The sequence below is a fragment of the Sinocyclocheilus rhinocerous genome, unplaced genomic scaffold, assembly GCF_001515625.1.
Source record: "Sinocyclocheilus rhinocerous isolate Xijiao unplaced genomic scaffold, SAMN03320098_v1.1 scaffold19, whole genome shotgun sequence".
In the NCBI taxonomy this organism is placed as follows: domain Eukaryota; kingdom Metazoa; phylum Chordata; class Actinopteri; order Cypriniformes; family Cyprinidae; genus Sinocyclocheilus; species Sinocyclocheilus rhinocerous.
Window position 1 is genome coordinate 914,887 of NW_015638975.1, and position 16,429 is coordinate 931,315.

General features: G+C 38.0%; 1 protein-coding gene across 3 annotated transcripts in view; it reads left to right on the forward strand.

The window, feature by feature from the left end:
* LOC107750500 (disintegrin and metalloproteinase domain-containing protein 10-like) overlaps positions 1-15,998 on the forward strand; it is a 71,537-nt gene extending 55,539 nt beyond the window's left edge. The window contains exons 5-16 of one of the 3 annotated variants that reach the window (XM_016565900.1): positions 2,482-2,582; positions 3,214-3,372; positions 3,464-3,556; positions 4,451-4,634; positions 8,425-8,588; positions 9,412-9,595; positions 10,065-10,215; positions 10,341-10,524; positions 11,195-11,303; positions 11,466-11,686; positions 11,839-11,965; positions 13,969-15,998. In XM_016565900.1, coding sequence (XP_016421386.1) covers positions 2,482-2,582; positions 3,214-3,372; positions 3,464-3,556; positions 4,451-4,634; positions 8,425-8,588; positions 9,412-9,595; positions 10,065-10,215; positions 10,341-10,524; positions 11,195-11,303; positions 11,466-11,686; positions 11,839-11,965; positions 13,969-14,066 — 1,775 coding nt within the window. In that variant the 3' untranslated portion in view covers positions 14,067-15,998. Of the gene's footprint in view, positions 1-2,481; positions 2,583-3,213; positions 3,373-3,463; positions 3,557-4,450; positions 4,635-8,424; positions 8,589-9,411; positions 9,596-10,064; positions 10,216-10,340; positions 10,525-10,697; positions 10,882-11,194; positions 11,304-11,465; positions 11,687-11,838; positions 11,966-13,968 lie in introns of all 3 variants that reach the window. The other 2 variants (XM_016565899.1, XM_016565901.1) reach the window with 2 other exon arrangements.
* The last annotated feature ends 431 nt before the right edge of the window (positions 15,999-16,429 follow it).

Below are 16,429 nucleotides of genomic sequence, written 5' to 3' on the forward strand. Positions count from 1 at the left end.
GGGACACACACCTTCCAAAAAGTTCAACTTTTGTCTCATCAGTCCACAGAATATTTGCCCAAAAGTCTTGGGGATAATCAAGATATTTTTTAGCAAATGTGAGACACGCTTTTGTGTTCTTTTTGGTCAGCAATGGCTTTTGCCTTGTAACTCTCCCATGAATGCCATTTTTGCCCAGTCTCATCTTATTGTTGAATCATGAACACTCGGGGTGGGGGAAAAAAATTGATTCTTAGATGCATCGCGATGCAAACGTGGACGATTCTGAATCGATTCACAAATGTCATGAATCGATTTTCTATTTCTGAATGTTAATTGATAACGTGATGTTGACCGAACGCAAAAGGCGGAACTCTAACCCCTTATTTACACTGCATGCGTCTGCGGAGCGTTATGGATCCGACAAGGTTTTGTTCCGTTCTGTATGCATTGCCAACTCACACCGTTGCCAACTCACAGTGTTAAGGCCCTTTCACACGGGACGTGGCAAGCGGTGGAATCGCTGCGCGGCTGCCGCTTTCTCTCGTAGTGAAAGTGTTTTGTGCAGTTGCAGGCAGTGCTTCAGAAACGTGCTGCGGCGCGGATGGTGTAAACACAAGCATTGACTAGAGTGGCTGCGATCAGCTCCGATGGCCGCGTCGGAGCCATAACGTGCCGCAGAAGCGTGCAGTAAAGGTTTAACAGATGCATGATGGTGGCGCGTGAAATCAGACTGGCACCGTCTGCGTTAAAAGCTAGGGTATGGAAGCACTTTGGCTTCTGGCTGGAGGGGAAAGACCCTGGACAAGAGGCACACTATATGCAAGTTGTCAAGCCAAACTAAAATATTGTGGAAACACAACAAATATGAGAAACCATATTACAGAATATGCTTAAGTCTGTATTAATTTACTACAAGTATGCTGCTACAGGCACATGTTTCATTTCCCATTGGTTCTTTGTAACCTTGTTGTTGACTTGCCAAATCACTTCCATTTGTTTCATTAATAAAATCTTGGAAGTAAATTCATTATGGGTCATTCCAGATACTCTGCTTTAATAGTCAGACAGTGAGGAAAAAGAAAATCTGTATTAAAACAAAAGATGCATCGATAATTGTTTTATCATAGCATCGCAACCCTCTGAGTCGTAATTGAATCGAATCGAATCGTGATGTGCAGTGTTAATTTTGACAGCCATTTTTGATTTAGTCTTAGTCTTTATCTTGAGACGAAAATGCTTAATAGTCTTAGTCACATTTTAGTCATTTGAGTCTTTCATAGTTTTAGTCTAGTTTTAGTCGACGAAAAGTCATTGCATTTTTGTCAACTTTTAGTCAAACTGCAGTTACCAACATTTATTTTGGTAGCTATTTTATATGTAGTCTTCAAACAAAAATAGTCATTAATTCTTCTCTTTTATATACGAAAGAGATACGGATAACTTAACATATTACTTAACATATTTATTTAACATCTTTTGTTGGTTAACATTAATGACACGGATAGGTATACATACATACAATATATGTGTAATTTTTTTTTATGTGTGTGTATGTTAATGAAACGACAACTGAGGTGATTTTATATGATTGTTTATATGATCAGATTTTTTGTGAATAAATTAATATTTCTTTTATTCAACAAGGATGCAATAAATTGCTCAAAAATGAGAGTAACATTGCTACAAACATTTTTTTTTTTAAATTCTTTTGAACTTTCTTTTAATCAAATAATCTTGGAGGGAAAAATTATTTCTGGATCATGTGACACTGAGGACTGGAGTAATGGCTGCTGAAAAGTCAGCTTTGCCCTCACAGGAATACAATACATTTTAAAATATATTCAAAATAGAAAACAGTTACTTTAAATTATATTTCACTAAATTACTGTTTTTACTGAATTTTTGTGCAAACCCCAAACTTTTGAACAGTATTTTGAAAGTTGTTAGTGTGAGTGAAGGTATAGAACCTTTTCTTTGTTCAGTCATCAAATGTAACCGTCAAGTAGTGATTGGTAAGCAATAGCAGTAATGAAAGAAACTGTCAGTGTGGTATTAAATTCTGTAAATAGTAAGCAGTGCAGTTGATATAAGAAGATTTTATGCTCTGCAGCCACAAAAAGGCTGAGACGTCAAGTATCAGTAACACTATGCTGTTCCCATTACAGTAACAGGAATAGGTGGACTTTGTAACAGCTGTGTTTGCAGTTCTTCCTTAGGTGTAGTGTGTGATAGTGCTATTTGCAGTTTCCTCGCTGAGAGGCTTCCCTCAGGATAAATGTCTAGTTCTGACTCAAAAAAATTTCAGTTATGTATCATATTTAGATGTGAAATACTGAAGTTTAAAATAAATAGAAAATGTAAATAAAAGGCCATAAAGGGCAAAAATGCAGCAGGTCGCCTAATTAGAGACTTCACATGTTAACAGTATCATTTTAAAATGTACACTAAGAGCATTGTGTTGCTTTGGTTTTCAAGAAACGTTTGATTTTTCCTACCCAGATTATCCTCATAAATACGGAGCAGAAGGAGGCTGTGCAGATCACACTGTTTTTGAGCGAATGAAGAAATACCAGGCATCTGCAGTGGAGGAGCCCACCCAGGTCAGCACCAACACCCCTTCACACAACTCAGCTGAACACCACCGATATCACCAACTAGCACCGTGTTTCTGATCTCACAATGCAAACAAACATGGAAACCCCACCACACCGAGAGATCTGGAACATTTCCTGTTTCCCATGATTCTGAAGTTCAGATTTCAATTTGAAACCTTGCCTGAACACATCCGTACTTCATCTGATATAAATTAGATATAGATTATCAATGATGAGAAATGCATTCGTTTATTATAAATAATTAGAAATTATTTTGTGCTCAAACATAAAAAAATGTTTCTTCTCAGCCTCTTCAGTTAGGTTTTTATTAGGGATGCACCGATACTGGTATCGGTATCGGGCCCGATACTGAGCTCCTGTACTCGTACTCGTTAAAATGCCCCGATACCAAACGCCGATACCAAACAGCAGGTGATAAGTGCCATATTTAGACAATGAAACACCAACAACAGACAGCAGAATGGAGTTATTAGAGATTAAGGATGTCTACGAAGTATATGTATGCAATGAATATAATATTAAGTACCAAAAATAAAAGTATCGTATCGGGCGAGTACTGGAAAAAGTGGTATCGGTGCATCCCTAGTTTTTATATGTCTTGCTGTTTTCTCTGCAGCAGAAGAACCACGTCCTTGACGAAGAGATGGCTGATGGACCGGTGATCCTGAGGAAACGTCGTGCAGCACAGGTAGAGAGAAATACCTGTCAGCTCTTCATTCAGACGGATCACCTCTTTTTCAAATACTACGGCACCAGGGAGGCTGTGATCGCACAGGTACACCTAAAGCACAGGTGACTTAGTGGTATATAGTGCATGCAGCTTTTTATATTGTACGTTTATAGGCTTGTTCTTTTGGGTTGTGCAGATTTCCAGTCATGTAAAGGCCATTGACTCCATCTATCAAAGCACAGATTTTCAGGGCATTCGCAATATCAGCTTCATGGTGAAGAGAATTAAGGTGAGTGTGTTTCTCCCTTTCTTCAGTCTTACTATTAATTATATGTATGTCGTTCCCTGTTGGAAGTGAAATATGGATTAAGAGTATTTTGTAGTTACTGATGCTAATGTAAATATGTCTGGTATATAAACAGGATATTCTTCTTCCTATCCACCATGATTTGCTGGCTAGAATACAAGTCCTTCTCGACTGACTGGCTCATGTTGTTACGCTGAGGGGTTACAGATCTTGCCCAGTATTGACCAGATGTCAATAAAAGCATGTCAGACCATGTACTGCAGCTCTTTTGAAGACTAGTACAGTTCACTTTTTAGTCCCAGACTACGGCTCTACAGTTGATTTTTTTGGCTACTTAAGGGTCCGTTCACACAGAATGTTTTAACCTCCTGAGACCCTGTGACCTCATATGAGGACATTATATTTTGGTGTATTTCTCTGAGACTATACATGCCACAGTTTTAAGTCTGGATGTCCTGTACAAAGCACATTCAGGGCTTTTCAGAGATACTAAATGTTTGGATGTTTCACCATGACCACTCCCTCTCCTTGGTCTTCAAATATGTCTGATATTAATTTAGTGACACTCTTATGGAAATATGATAATATTTTGTAATTATCATTTAAATCTCTTTTTTTTTCCTAAAAATCTTTTCTCGGGTCTTAAGAGGTTAAAAGAGGTTTTGGACAAAAGTGTTTAGTGCACAAAAACAGACAAACTTGTTTTAACTGTTTTAACACGACACTCTTACGTGAGATGGTGGGAAAAAAAATCAGTGACGTCTTTCTAAGAATGTAGACAAGATGTTCGATCTATCCTGTATCTCATGTAGACTAAACATCAACTGCAGACTGTCATTTGTATTAAACTGAAGTTGGTTTGCGTCTTCGTTTCAGATCAACACTACTGATGATGAGAGCGATCGTACGAACCCTTTTCGATTTCCCAACATCGGTGTGGAGAAATTTCTAGAACTCAACTCAGAGCAGAATCACGATGACTACTGCCTAGCCTACGTCTTCACAGATAGAGACTTTGACGATGGAGTCCTGGGTCTGGCCTGGGTCGGGGCTCCTTCAGGTACGATCAGAGATGCACATAAAAAGTCTCCCCAGTTTTATCTCCTGAGAGGTTTTCTGTGTGTGCTAGTGACCTAAAGTAGTGTCTGCTGAACTGAAATGAAATCAGCATACATGTAGGGATATGCCGGTATCAAATTCTCATGTTGCGATTAATTGCTAATGCTTTTATCACGGTATTCGGTATTATCACGCAATATCGTGCATATTCATTAAGGTAATATATCGCATTACCGAATACAGGCACAAGTCTACATACATGTCAGGGGGCGAGGCAGGGCTGAAGACCTGCGATGCGAATCAGATGTGAAACTGCATTTGAAAATCCAAATAAATAAAGTATTATAATTAATAGTAATAATACATTTGTTTAAAAGTAATAAGCATGTAAATAATTTTAATTCTGTATTCATCTGTATTCATTATATTGAACTTCTTATGAACATAACAGAAGTCTAAGAAATGTCCTTATTTAGATAGATGTGTTTAAATAGCATTGATTCTATTTTGTTCTGTTCTACGGAGCCCGGGAAGTCACCTGTAGGGGAAAAAAAATCAATCCGTGGCGACGGTTTTGCAATTCGTCCCCTCAGTTTATAAACCGTATTCACAAATTCTTAAACGGTTCCCTCAGTTTAACAAATCGTGCCCACGGATTAATAAACCATACCCACGAATTTTCAATCCGTGCACTCAGATTTTGTAAACCGTACCTTCGGATTTTTAATCCGTACCCACAAATTCATAATCCGTGCGCATGCTTTTGCAATCCGTTCCCAGGGGTTTGTAAAACTGTACTCACGGATTTGTAGCCCCGCCCCCAGTCTGTGCCGGCAGATTCAACCAGGCCAATTGTTTAAACTTTATTTTTCAAAATGGAGAATTTCGTGAATGTTCTAAAAAAACGATAGAGAGTTGGATGTATTCAAGATGCAGTCAATAGTATGTCAGATGAGCAACTACTGACATACGTCCCCAGATTTGGAGACCGGATTGCAATAAGACAGTACTGCAGAAGAGAAGTAGCTGCATTAGGAAATACCATAGTATTGGATGGAAGCATAAAGGTAGACAGAGAGAGTCATTGGGAAGTATTCTGTACAATGTATTTAAGCCCTACACTAAATGGTCTAATTTTGGGGGGAAAATGCTTAGTAGGCCTATAATAAAATCACCAAAACAAGTCTTCATGTTAAGAATGAATAGTGCACAAATTTCCAAAACTGTAAAAGGTTATTTAAAAATAAAGCATTCATGACTTATTTTATGATAAACATATTACTGTCTTATGCCTCATTTATAGTTATAAATTAATAATAATAATAATTATTATTATTATTATTAAGCTATTGTTAATATTACATTTACATATGCATTTAGAAAAAGCTTTTATCCAAAACGACTTACAAAAGAGGAACAAAGCAGTAAAAAGTCAGTCGTAATACACAAGGCCAGGTTTATTAGACAATAATAATAAAGTGCTAATATTATCACAAATAAACAGAAGATTTTTGATGCACATCATTCTTATTAAATCGTATTCCACCTCGTGCATGCTACAATTGAAAGAGAATCGCTGTGAGCATGCAGTTAAGACAATTTAATGTATTCCACTTAATAATACACAATAAAACCATATACAATAAGATTTGTTCTTCTAAAATGAGTCCGTGAGTACAGTTTACAAACCTGTGGGAACGGATTGCGAAAGCGTGCGCACGGATTATGAAATCAATTCATGCATTTTGCATTTTCATATTCTGCATTTTCTGAGATGTTATTTTTTTATTACTTTTGTAGTAGTTATCTAAACTGTGTTAGTCTCAATGTAAAGAGAAGTTAGACAAGGACAGCACTGCATCCATGCTTTGCATACAGAATAGGACTGTAAAGCTGAGTACTGCTTGCCTTTCAGCTCCGCTTGATAAAAACCCTTTTAGTGTTTTCACATATTTGCCTTTCTTTAACACAAACATACACACCTTGAAAGCGAGATTCTTTTCATCACTTTTAGTGCATGTTTGTTTCTATTAATGTATTCATGTTGCTAGGCAGGTGTGCATCTCTCTCACCTCTTTGACATATTCAGAATGTGAGATCACTTTGAGGATTTCAGTTCACTTTTCTGCCTGCTGCTCAGACATTCACTAACACACAGATACACAGCTTGTTGCATAAACAGTTCTGCTTAATTTATTTAAAAATACAGTTTTTTGTATTGATTTTTATTAACTCAAGTTTATGAGCATTTATGTTGTCTTGTTTAATGTATGAAGGCTTGTTAAGATGCTTAACCTATTGTAAAGCAGTTGAGTCCTCATTAGGGCAATTGTGTTTTTGCACCAGATGGAACTGGATGCTTATGCATATTTCAGTTTTTAGTTATGATATGAATATTTTTGAGCATAAAACAAGCTCATATCTACATAATGACTTTTGAATGTCACTTTAAATAATGTCTGTATTTCAACGAAAAGTAAGAATTAAGTCTTTGATGGAACAGTCTTTCTCTTTGCACTCAAAATAAAGACCTTTCTGGAACATAACTACATTTATGATAAATAAGTCCTGAGACTTAAACACTGTTCTTGAGGAGGAAACACACACAGACACATACCCACAAACATTCTGTCAATCAATAAAGGTAAATTAGCATTGTTAAAGTCTGCTGCTTTGGTTCCGCTCCGGCTAGTCACTAGGGACAGCAGCAATTGCTGTCTTTGTGAACCACTGAGCTGAGTGAACAAACGAATCAGCCTACATGTTTGTGTTTGTGTGCAAGTGTCTTTGTATCATCAGGCAAGGAACATAACAGAAAATTAATTCAAACATGCTTACAATTTAATGCTGATAAATTGTGCTCATAGTGCTGATGTAATAATCTGTGATAATACTGATTTGAATGGCTGAATTACAAGTTCAGTCTTTTTCCTTCCAGTGTGGACATTCAAAACAGTAGTGTGAGATGACAAATTTCAAACTCTAAACCATTGGAATAAAGATTCTTAGAGATGTGTAGCCCACCTTGCTTGTGAGTTGTAAAACTGAAGTTTTGTTATTTTGCCAGTACACTTAATTAGTTTTCTTTAGTCTAATTTGAGCAGAAGGTGTGTGGGAGTATTATCACACACAACCATTTTACAGGTACTAGTGTTCTGATGGCAGAGTGGCGTGTGTCTTTGCCCTCTGTCTATGTGTACGCAACGCCGGTTGTTTTTATTCAGTGATATTTGCTTCTTTTGTGGGCGTCTGAGCCACAGCTACAGTGAGATCACTTCATTTCTACACTTGTCAGTGTTGAGTGATTAATCAAGTTTAAACACCAGGGTCACCAAACAGTTTTTGCACACATTCCCCCGTCCCAATCTTCCATTGGTTGGACAAAGAGATGGTCTTGACTCTTGACTCGACCCCAAATCATTGGTAAAGCCAGTGTTGCTGTGTCAGCATGGTTGGGACAATCAAACAAACAGCAGGTTGAAAGGGCCAAAATATTTATACTATTGGGAGAATTAATGTGGAGTCTGCAAATAAAATTTGAAGGAGAAGTAAAAGAAAATAATAATTAATACACTTATTACATTCACTTGGATGTTTGTAGAAATGTTTATGAGTAGAGCAAAATAATGTATACAAAATTGTTTTTATGGCTCTTTTAATTGCTTTATGATTTCACCACTTAAGGATTATGATGATAATGATACCATCACATAGAGATTTTATGTAATTTAGGATTTATTTTATTTATCGTTTAATTAATTATTTTTTAATTGATGCTTCTCTGGTTTCAGGCAGCTCTGGTGGAATCTGTGAGAAGAATAAGCAGTACTCTGATGGGAAGAGGAAGTCTCTGAACACTGGCATCATCACCGTGCAAAACTATGCTTCACACGTTCCCCCTAAAGTCTCCCACATCACCTTCGCTCATGAGGTCGGACATAACTTCGGCTCTCCGGTGAGTCCTTCTCAATTCATGTGCAGCATACTTGACAGATTAGCAATAGAAACACCCCTCAGCTGAATCCTTTATGAACAAATTAATTTTACTCTCTAAAGCTCTAAGAATAAAGCATCCATTACAGTACTGCCTTTGAGACCTTTAAATTGTCAGATTCATCTAGCTAGTCTTTTGTAGTAACCTGACCTCGCATTTTCTCAATCCAGTGTAAATTGTTTCAGTTTAAAAGCAATTGCTAAGAATTGGCCCATGGCCCACTGAAAAATAGTGGTGGGAATTTTCAGGCTAGTTTTATTGTAGTTGCAGGCCAATTAGCATCTCGTTTCTGCCAAATACGTATAGTTCAGTTGCAAAGAGAATAGTTTTAGAATACTTATAATTAGTTAATTTCGTTTATAAAGCACTTTTCCCACACTCAAAATGTTTTTACTGAGATTCATAGGGATATCTGCTCTCTCAGTATGGTCTGTTCAGGTGGTCAGCTAGAAAACCAGCTGAACATTAGTTTGGCCAGGCTCCTTAAACCAGCTTAGGACCAACAAACACAGAGGACCTTTTTTTAGTGTCCAGTCCCCTTCATTGTAATGGTGCAAAATGTGCATTACTTGCATAGATTGCAGAGAGAGCACCCCCTTCTGGCCCTAGTAACACCTTCAAAAGCAACCTTAGTTTTTCTGAACTTCATTCTGGTACTGACCAGGTTTCCAACCCTTCTTACGTAGCTTCAGGCAAACGCTGCAGGGCAATAGCTGCTAGGATAGTGAATATTTCAAATGTGTCTGTACGCTGATTACACCGGTCTTCTTTCTCTGTCTTCCAGCATGACTCAGGAAGTGATTGCTCTCCGGGAGAGTCTAAGACTCAGGACCAGAAAGAAAGAGGCAACTACATCATGTATGCAAGAGCCACATCAGGAGACAAGTTCAACAACAACAAGTTCTCCATCTGCAGCATTCGCAACATCAGCCAAGTGCTAGATAAGAAGAGATTCCTCTGCTTTGTTGGTGAGATTTTAACCTCATACGAGAATTCACTGTAAAAAAAAAAATTTTACTGGTAATTTTCTGCCAGGATATCATCTAGTAGATTTATGGACAGTTTCTAAAACACAATGCAATGAAGTGTAAAATTACAGATAAAACACCTGTAAAAAATAAATGCAGAAAATTCTTTCATATTAATACAGTACATTGTGCACTATTTTTACTGATTTTTGTATGTCACATGATTGTGTGGAGTCGTGTTTAAGGCTCTCGGCTGGAGCGAGACATGAGCTATGACGGCGGTGGCCTTGAGTGAGGCACTTAACCTCAGATCGCTCTGGGAGGATTGTCATTGTAATGAGCTCATGGCGCCGTTCTGTAGAAATGTTTCATCAAAGTCTCAAAAAACTGATTCCTCCAGCCCTGATCAGGTGGCAGACTTCTTTTTTTAGTCTCCCTTTCTCTCTCTCACTGTCTTGTTCTTTTCCAGAATCAGGACAGCCCATCTGTGGTAATGGTTTGGTTGAGGTTAATGAAGAGTGTGACTGTGGCTATAGCGATCAATGCAAGGACAAGTGCTGCTATGATGCCAATGCGCCAGAGGCACTGAAGTGTAAACTGAAGCCAAACGTTAAATGCAGGTGCGCAAGAAGAACTTTAACAGTCTGTTTAATCTGTATCATTAGCAGTAATTTCTTATTACGTTAACACTTATTTCATTAAGTGCAATAAAGTGTTAATTTTTTCTTGTACTTTTCTCTTGCAGTCCCAGTCAGGGTCCATGCTGCATGTCAGAGTGCACGTTTAAGTCCAGCAATGTGAAATGCAGGGAGGTGTCTGAGTGTGCTCTTCAGGGCATGTGCAATGGAAACTCTGCCCAGTGCCCCACCTCAACGCCTAAAGAAAACTTTACATCCTGCCATGCAAATACCCAAGTCTGCCTTAATGGGGTAGGTGCTGCATCATGAGCTGTGTGCTCATTCTGTACATGTTTTCTGTCCCTTGGAATTGACAATGCTATAAAAAGTCTCAATGTCAAGAATTTAATGTCAAAGTATAAACTAACACTTATTTCATTAAGTGCAATAAAGTGTTAATTTGTTCTTGTACGTTTCTCTTGCAGTCCCAGTCAGGGTCCATGCTGCACGTCAGAGTGCACCTTTAAGTCCAGCAATGTGAAATGCAGGGAGGTGTCTGAGTGTGCTCTTCAGGGCATGTGCAATGGAAACTCTGCCCAGTGCCCCACCTCAACGCCTAAAGAAAACTTTACATCCTGCCATGCAAATACCCAAGTCTGCCTTAATGGGGTAGGTGCTGCATCATGAGCTGTGTGCTCATTCTGTACATGTTTTCTGTCCCTTGGAATTGACAATGCTATAAAAAGTCTCAATGTCAAGAATTTAATGTCAAAGTATAAACAGATTTTGCATTTAATAACTGTAATACAATTTGACCTATTTGTTTTCACGTTGGCATGAAAAAATATTTTCATGTTGGCCCAAATGCATACACATGAAGACTTCCAAGCATTGAATATTTCTCACTGTATATGTGCATATGTGTGTGTAATAGTTGTCTTTGTTTTGAGGACATTTTGTCTGAGAATTCTTTCTCTTTCAGGTTTGCTCTGGCTCTATCTGTCAGAAGTATGGTCTAGATGTTTGCACTTGTGCCACTGAGGAGGGGAAAGACGACACAGAGCTGTGTCATGTGTGCTGTATGAAGAAGGGTGAGTAACACTGACCGATTTCTCAAGCATGCAGTCCAGACCCCAACAAATAAATTTTTTTAATTGTCATAAAACATGTAAAGTAATTCCAAAGAAATATATATTTTAAATATGTATTTAACAAATTTTACTAATCCCATTGTTTCTTGTTTGTCTTTGTAGGTCAGCCCAACACTTGCAGCAGCACTAGCTCAGATACATGGGCTAATTACTTTAACAAACAGGTCACCACGTTACAGCCTGGCTCTCCTTGTAATGACTTCAAAGGTTACTGTGATGTCTTCATGAAGTGTAGGCTGGTGGATGCTGATGGCCCTCTGGCAAGGCTTAAGAAGGCCATTTTCAACCCTGAGCTTTACTCGAGCATTGCAGAGTGGATAGTGGCAAGTGTCTCATTTATGTAATCCCTAAATACTTGTTCCCTGCATTTGTTTGCGGCTTTAATCGCTATGAAAGACCATGAGAAGTGATACTTCACTCAGCAATATTCTTTATTACTTGCAGTGCTCATCTCATTTTAATATTTGTGTTTCAGGAGCATTGGTGGGCAGTTCTTCTAATGGGCATTGCTCTCATCATGCTAATGGCTGGGTTCATCAAGATCTGCAGTGTGCACACACCTAGCAGCAACCCTAAATTACCCCCACCTAGACCACTGCCAGGTAATGTACCCCAAATGATCCCTGTCTAAATCATCACCCGGTCATAAGTGGCTCAGACTTCCCTACCAAACCACAGCCAGGAATATATCCCACATGACCACTAACATACAGCTCGTCTGTATACTATTATTACACATAATTGTTACATAATTCATTAGCAGATAAATGCATTTAAAATTCAGTATATCTTTTCCAAGAAAAACAGGCCAGACTTGATTTTTGTCCAATCAAATGCTCTGTAGAATAGGAATGTTCCTCCCTCTTGTTACATACTTCAGTTTTGATGGGAATGTTTAGTGTATGCATACAGCAAATGTATATTCTTTCAAAGTATACTCCATTTCATAGAATGCACTAACGCAGGTGCTCAACACGTATGCTGGGAAGTTGAATCCTTGTACAGTATCTGTGCCATTTTTCTCCAGACATTATGAGCAATAAAAATATCATTGTTTTTGTTTAAACTACCAATACGATACCTTTACTTAGTTCCTGAACTATACTTCTGCCGAATACATAGTTCCTGATCTATACTTTTTTCGATACCAATATTATGAAATCCATTTTAACAAGATTACTTTACACATTACTTCAAAAAACAACCCTAATCCTATTATGAATGCCCTTTACATTTCCGCATTCAGTTCTGTACATAAGTGTGACGAGTGGGGGCGGGGCCGAGAGCCGTGGGAACGGAGCGAGGCCGGTGGAGTAATTGATAATGAGCGACACCTGCACCACTCACCGGTCTCGAGTCTCACGGAGGAGCTCCGGAAGGATAAAAGGAGGAGCTACGAAGGTGTCGCTCATTATCAATTACATCACCTGCCTCGCTCCGTTCCCACGGCTCTCGGCCCCGCCCCCACTCGTCACAATAAGAAACCCAGAAAAACATTTCTAAGAATGACACATGAAGCTAATAAACACACAATTATGAAATTATATGATTTGTATGTGATTTTTATGAGATTCTGCCTAATTTACATAATGCAGGGTGTTTACATAAGAAATGCTAAGCAGGTGTAGCGATTAGCTTGATGTAAAATAACATTTCAGCAAAATTATATGGGCAAAACACACATGAGATTACAATTACAAACAGTCGATTGTGGTTTAAAGTGAGTTTTGAGTAAAAGTGTAGTATAAATCTTATAAATTGTCTTATGTAGCATTATGCTACAGTGTGCAAAAATAGTTACGCAACATGCATTCAGTCGTGTAGTGTGGACAGAGATCTTTTCTGAAACGCAGTGGAAACGCCAGTATGAATGAAAACGCACTAGTGTTAACGTAGCATTGCATCTATGGGGGTTGGGACACGTAACCGGCGTAAACTAGTGTTTTTCCTTGATGCCTCAATCACCAGCACTTGATTTAGGTACATCAAGCATGCTGCATGCTTATTGGCTCACTGATATTGATGGGGTTAACCCATTTAGGTATCAAAATTTGGTACCAAACGACAAAACATTTTTCGATGCTTGATGGTATCGAAGCAATTCAGTCGATGCCTAAAAAGTATTACCTAACTCAATACCCTACTTCAACCCCTCACATAAGCGCTTGTCAATGGGCAAAGTGAATGTGAAACAACGGGCAGAGGCAGTTGCCATCTTTTGGACAAGGCGTGAACTATGCTGTTGACATTTACGCAGTGTCCACTGTACGCATACCCTAGCGTACATGTAAAAACTGAAGTATACTTTAGGCTTAAGCCAGAGTTTTAGTCCAGAGTACAACCTTAAAACAATCACTCAAACATCCGTTTTTTTTTTCTGTAGTCAAAAACTATTTAAAGCGCAGAACATTTTATATTTTGGAATATTTTCACTTTACCCCAGTCCGAAAAACACATTTAATGTTTATTAGAGTAGTGGACTCTGGTAGAGGCGATATTCGGCGAGGTCACGTCACTGAATTTGAAGAATTGCGTTAACTTCAAAACCCTAGTTTAACCCCTGCACCTCAAGTGATTAATCATACCTGTATGTGTTATTGTTTAGGCACACTGAAGAGGAGAAGAAATCCCGCTGCACAGACCCAGCCGCAGCGCCATCGCCAGCAGAGAGAGAACTATCAGATGGGCCAGATGCGACGCTGAGACAGCCTCCTCATTGCCTTGGTTCTTCCTAGTGCCTACAGTGGGAAACACTTCACTCCAAAGAGTTAGCTGAGTCAATCAATGAGCCCCATCTACAAACTAAGAAACTGGCAAATAAAAGGACTTCAAAGGACTATACTTAAGAAAACAACCGTTTTAAAGAGTAAGAAACCACTGCTCTGGGAGCCAGCAAAGCTTTCGTTGCATAGCTCAGAGAAAAATTCAGAAGCTAGTCATGAGGAAGAGGACAGAATTAATGATTTTTGTTCTGTTTTTTTCTGCTTTTCATATTCTTTCTCAAGTGATTAAACCATTTTTTCCCCTTTTTTGCCTTTTTATCCCTTTTTTTTTGGATTGCCACCCTCCTGTGGAGATGAGCATGATGGGATATCACATAGATATTTCTGCCTATCAACAATGGCTGAGAGAACTCTTTAAAAAGGCTCGTTTTCCAATATGTAATTAAGATGTTTTTAAAATGCAAGCAAAAGGATTAAAAAGCTTTTATTTCTGAAGCTTTCTCATTGTCTCCTGCGTGCAATTGTACAGAGATCTCAAAATACATCAGATCTTTTTCAGTCATGTCATTTTTTCTATTCTGTTGGATAATGATAATTAAGGATGTTTAACTGACACTCAGGATATAATAGGAAATAACAGCACAGAGAGTTTCTATTGGTGAAAGGCCTTTACCAGATTCACTTTGCTGAAAGACACATTTGTGCAGAGCACTTTTTTTTTTCCCTCCCCAGCTGATAACCACTAAATAGCTGCAGTTCTTCATTCCATGTGGGCGAGGGAGTTAATGAGAAGGATGATGGTTAAAAAAAGCTGTCACTCCTGATCTGCTGAGAGTCACTGTTACTTTATGTTCAGCCGATAACACTGGTCCCCGCAGGAGACAGACTTGAGAAGAGAAGCACAACATCAGGAAATATTTGGTTTTTCAATACATAAAAGGTTTTTATTTTGCAATAAGATGTTGGAAACAGGAAAGTGTGGACAGTTACACAAATGAGTAAATCTCAGTGGTGTGCATTAGTGAAAGGATGGGATAGAGAGAGAGAGAGAGAGAGATGATAAAAGCAATCTAGATTCTTTAGTGTTTTACACACCAATCAATATTTATACAAAGCAACTTTTCTTAAGAGATTTCAGTCATTACCTCTTTTAATAGCTAAAAAAACAAAAGATCCAGACTAGCAGCCTATATAATCAATACATATATGCCTTGTGTTGCTATATAGTGTATCTGAACCAGCCCATGGTAACTACACTACTATCACTGCAGTCCAACATCCTTTTTTTAAAGAAACCCTTCCATTCTCTCTAAATGTCTCTTGATTGTCTTCTGTGTGTGTGTCTCAACAAAGGCAAAGGGTTACAAATGATTCATGCATCACAGATGTCCTTTTTTAAAGTTTTCTTTTGTGCTTTTTTGTATTTCAACAGACCAGGAATATTTTGTCATCTATTTAAGTTTGTTGAATGGGATCCTGGTAGTGTGACTGGGAAGTCCGATGTTTCTAAAGTCTGTCTTCTCAAACAACCTTGCATCCTTTAAGGATGTGCATTTAAAACATGCTATGATTTGCTTATTTCTAGAAGATGAGTATTGCTGACTATAAGTCCTCCCTTAGATCTAAATCATCACCTCATTTGTGGATGTCTCTGTACATGTTAATGGGAAATGGGTTTTTAGCGAGCTTGACTTTACTGTTCTGACTGCAATTGGCTTCAAATTAATAATTTTTGTGTTATTCTGTGGTAAATGGGTTTGGTTGAATTTGTAAGGGGATTTGGCCTAGGATTTAATTTTAAAAAAATATTTTTTGCTCGTCTTGCTTTAAGTTTATAAATAATGTGCACTGATATGGAAGCATGGTGTGGATAGAATATGAAAAAGAAGATGGAGAAAATGTCTAATACTACTGTTTGATTTTAATGTCCGCTGTGTTTTATACAGTATCCTTCTTTTCTTTTTTTTGCTTTATTTGTAGTTTTTTTCTCTCTTCTCTTTTGCGCTCACTTTTGAACATTTTTACTAAATACTTTGCAAAAAGTATTGTGCAACGACATGTAATTTTTTGAAGTACTTGAAATGCATTAATAAAATAGCCTTGATCAAAAGCTCCTTTCACTGTCTGGTAAAATATGTCTATGTGTTGACGTAAATTGTATTAATTGCCTGTATGCTCTACAAATTTACACTAATGCATGTTTTTTTTGTTTTTTTTTATTACTTTACTGCATATTGTAACAGTATATTTCAAGAGCGCCGCTGAAGTATTCAACAAGCCATCACAGTATAGAAATCATTCATTCATGTTATATTTAAGTTGAATTGAGTCGCACTTTTCACA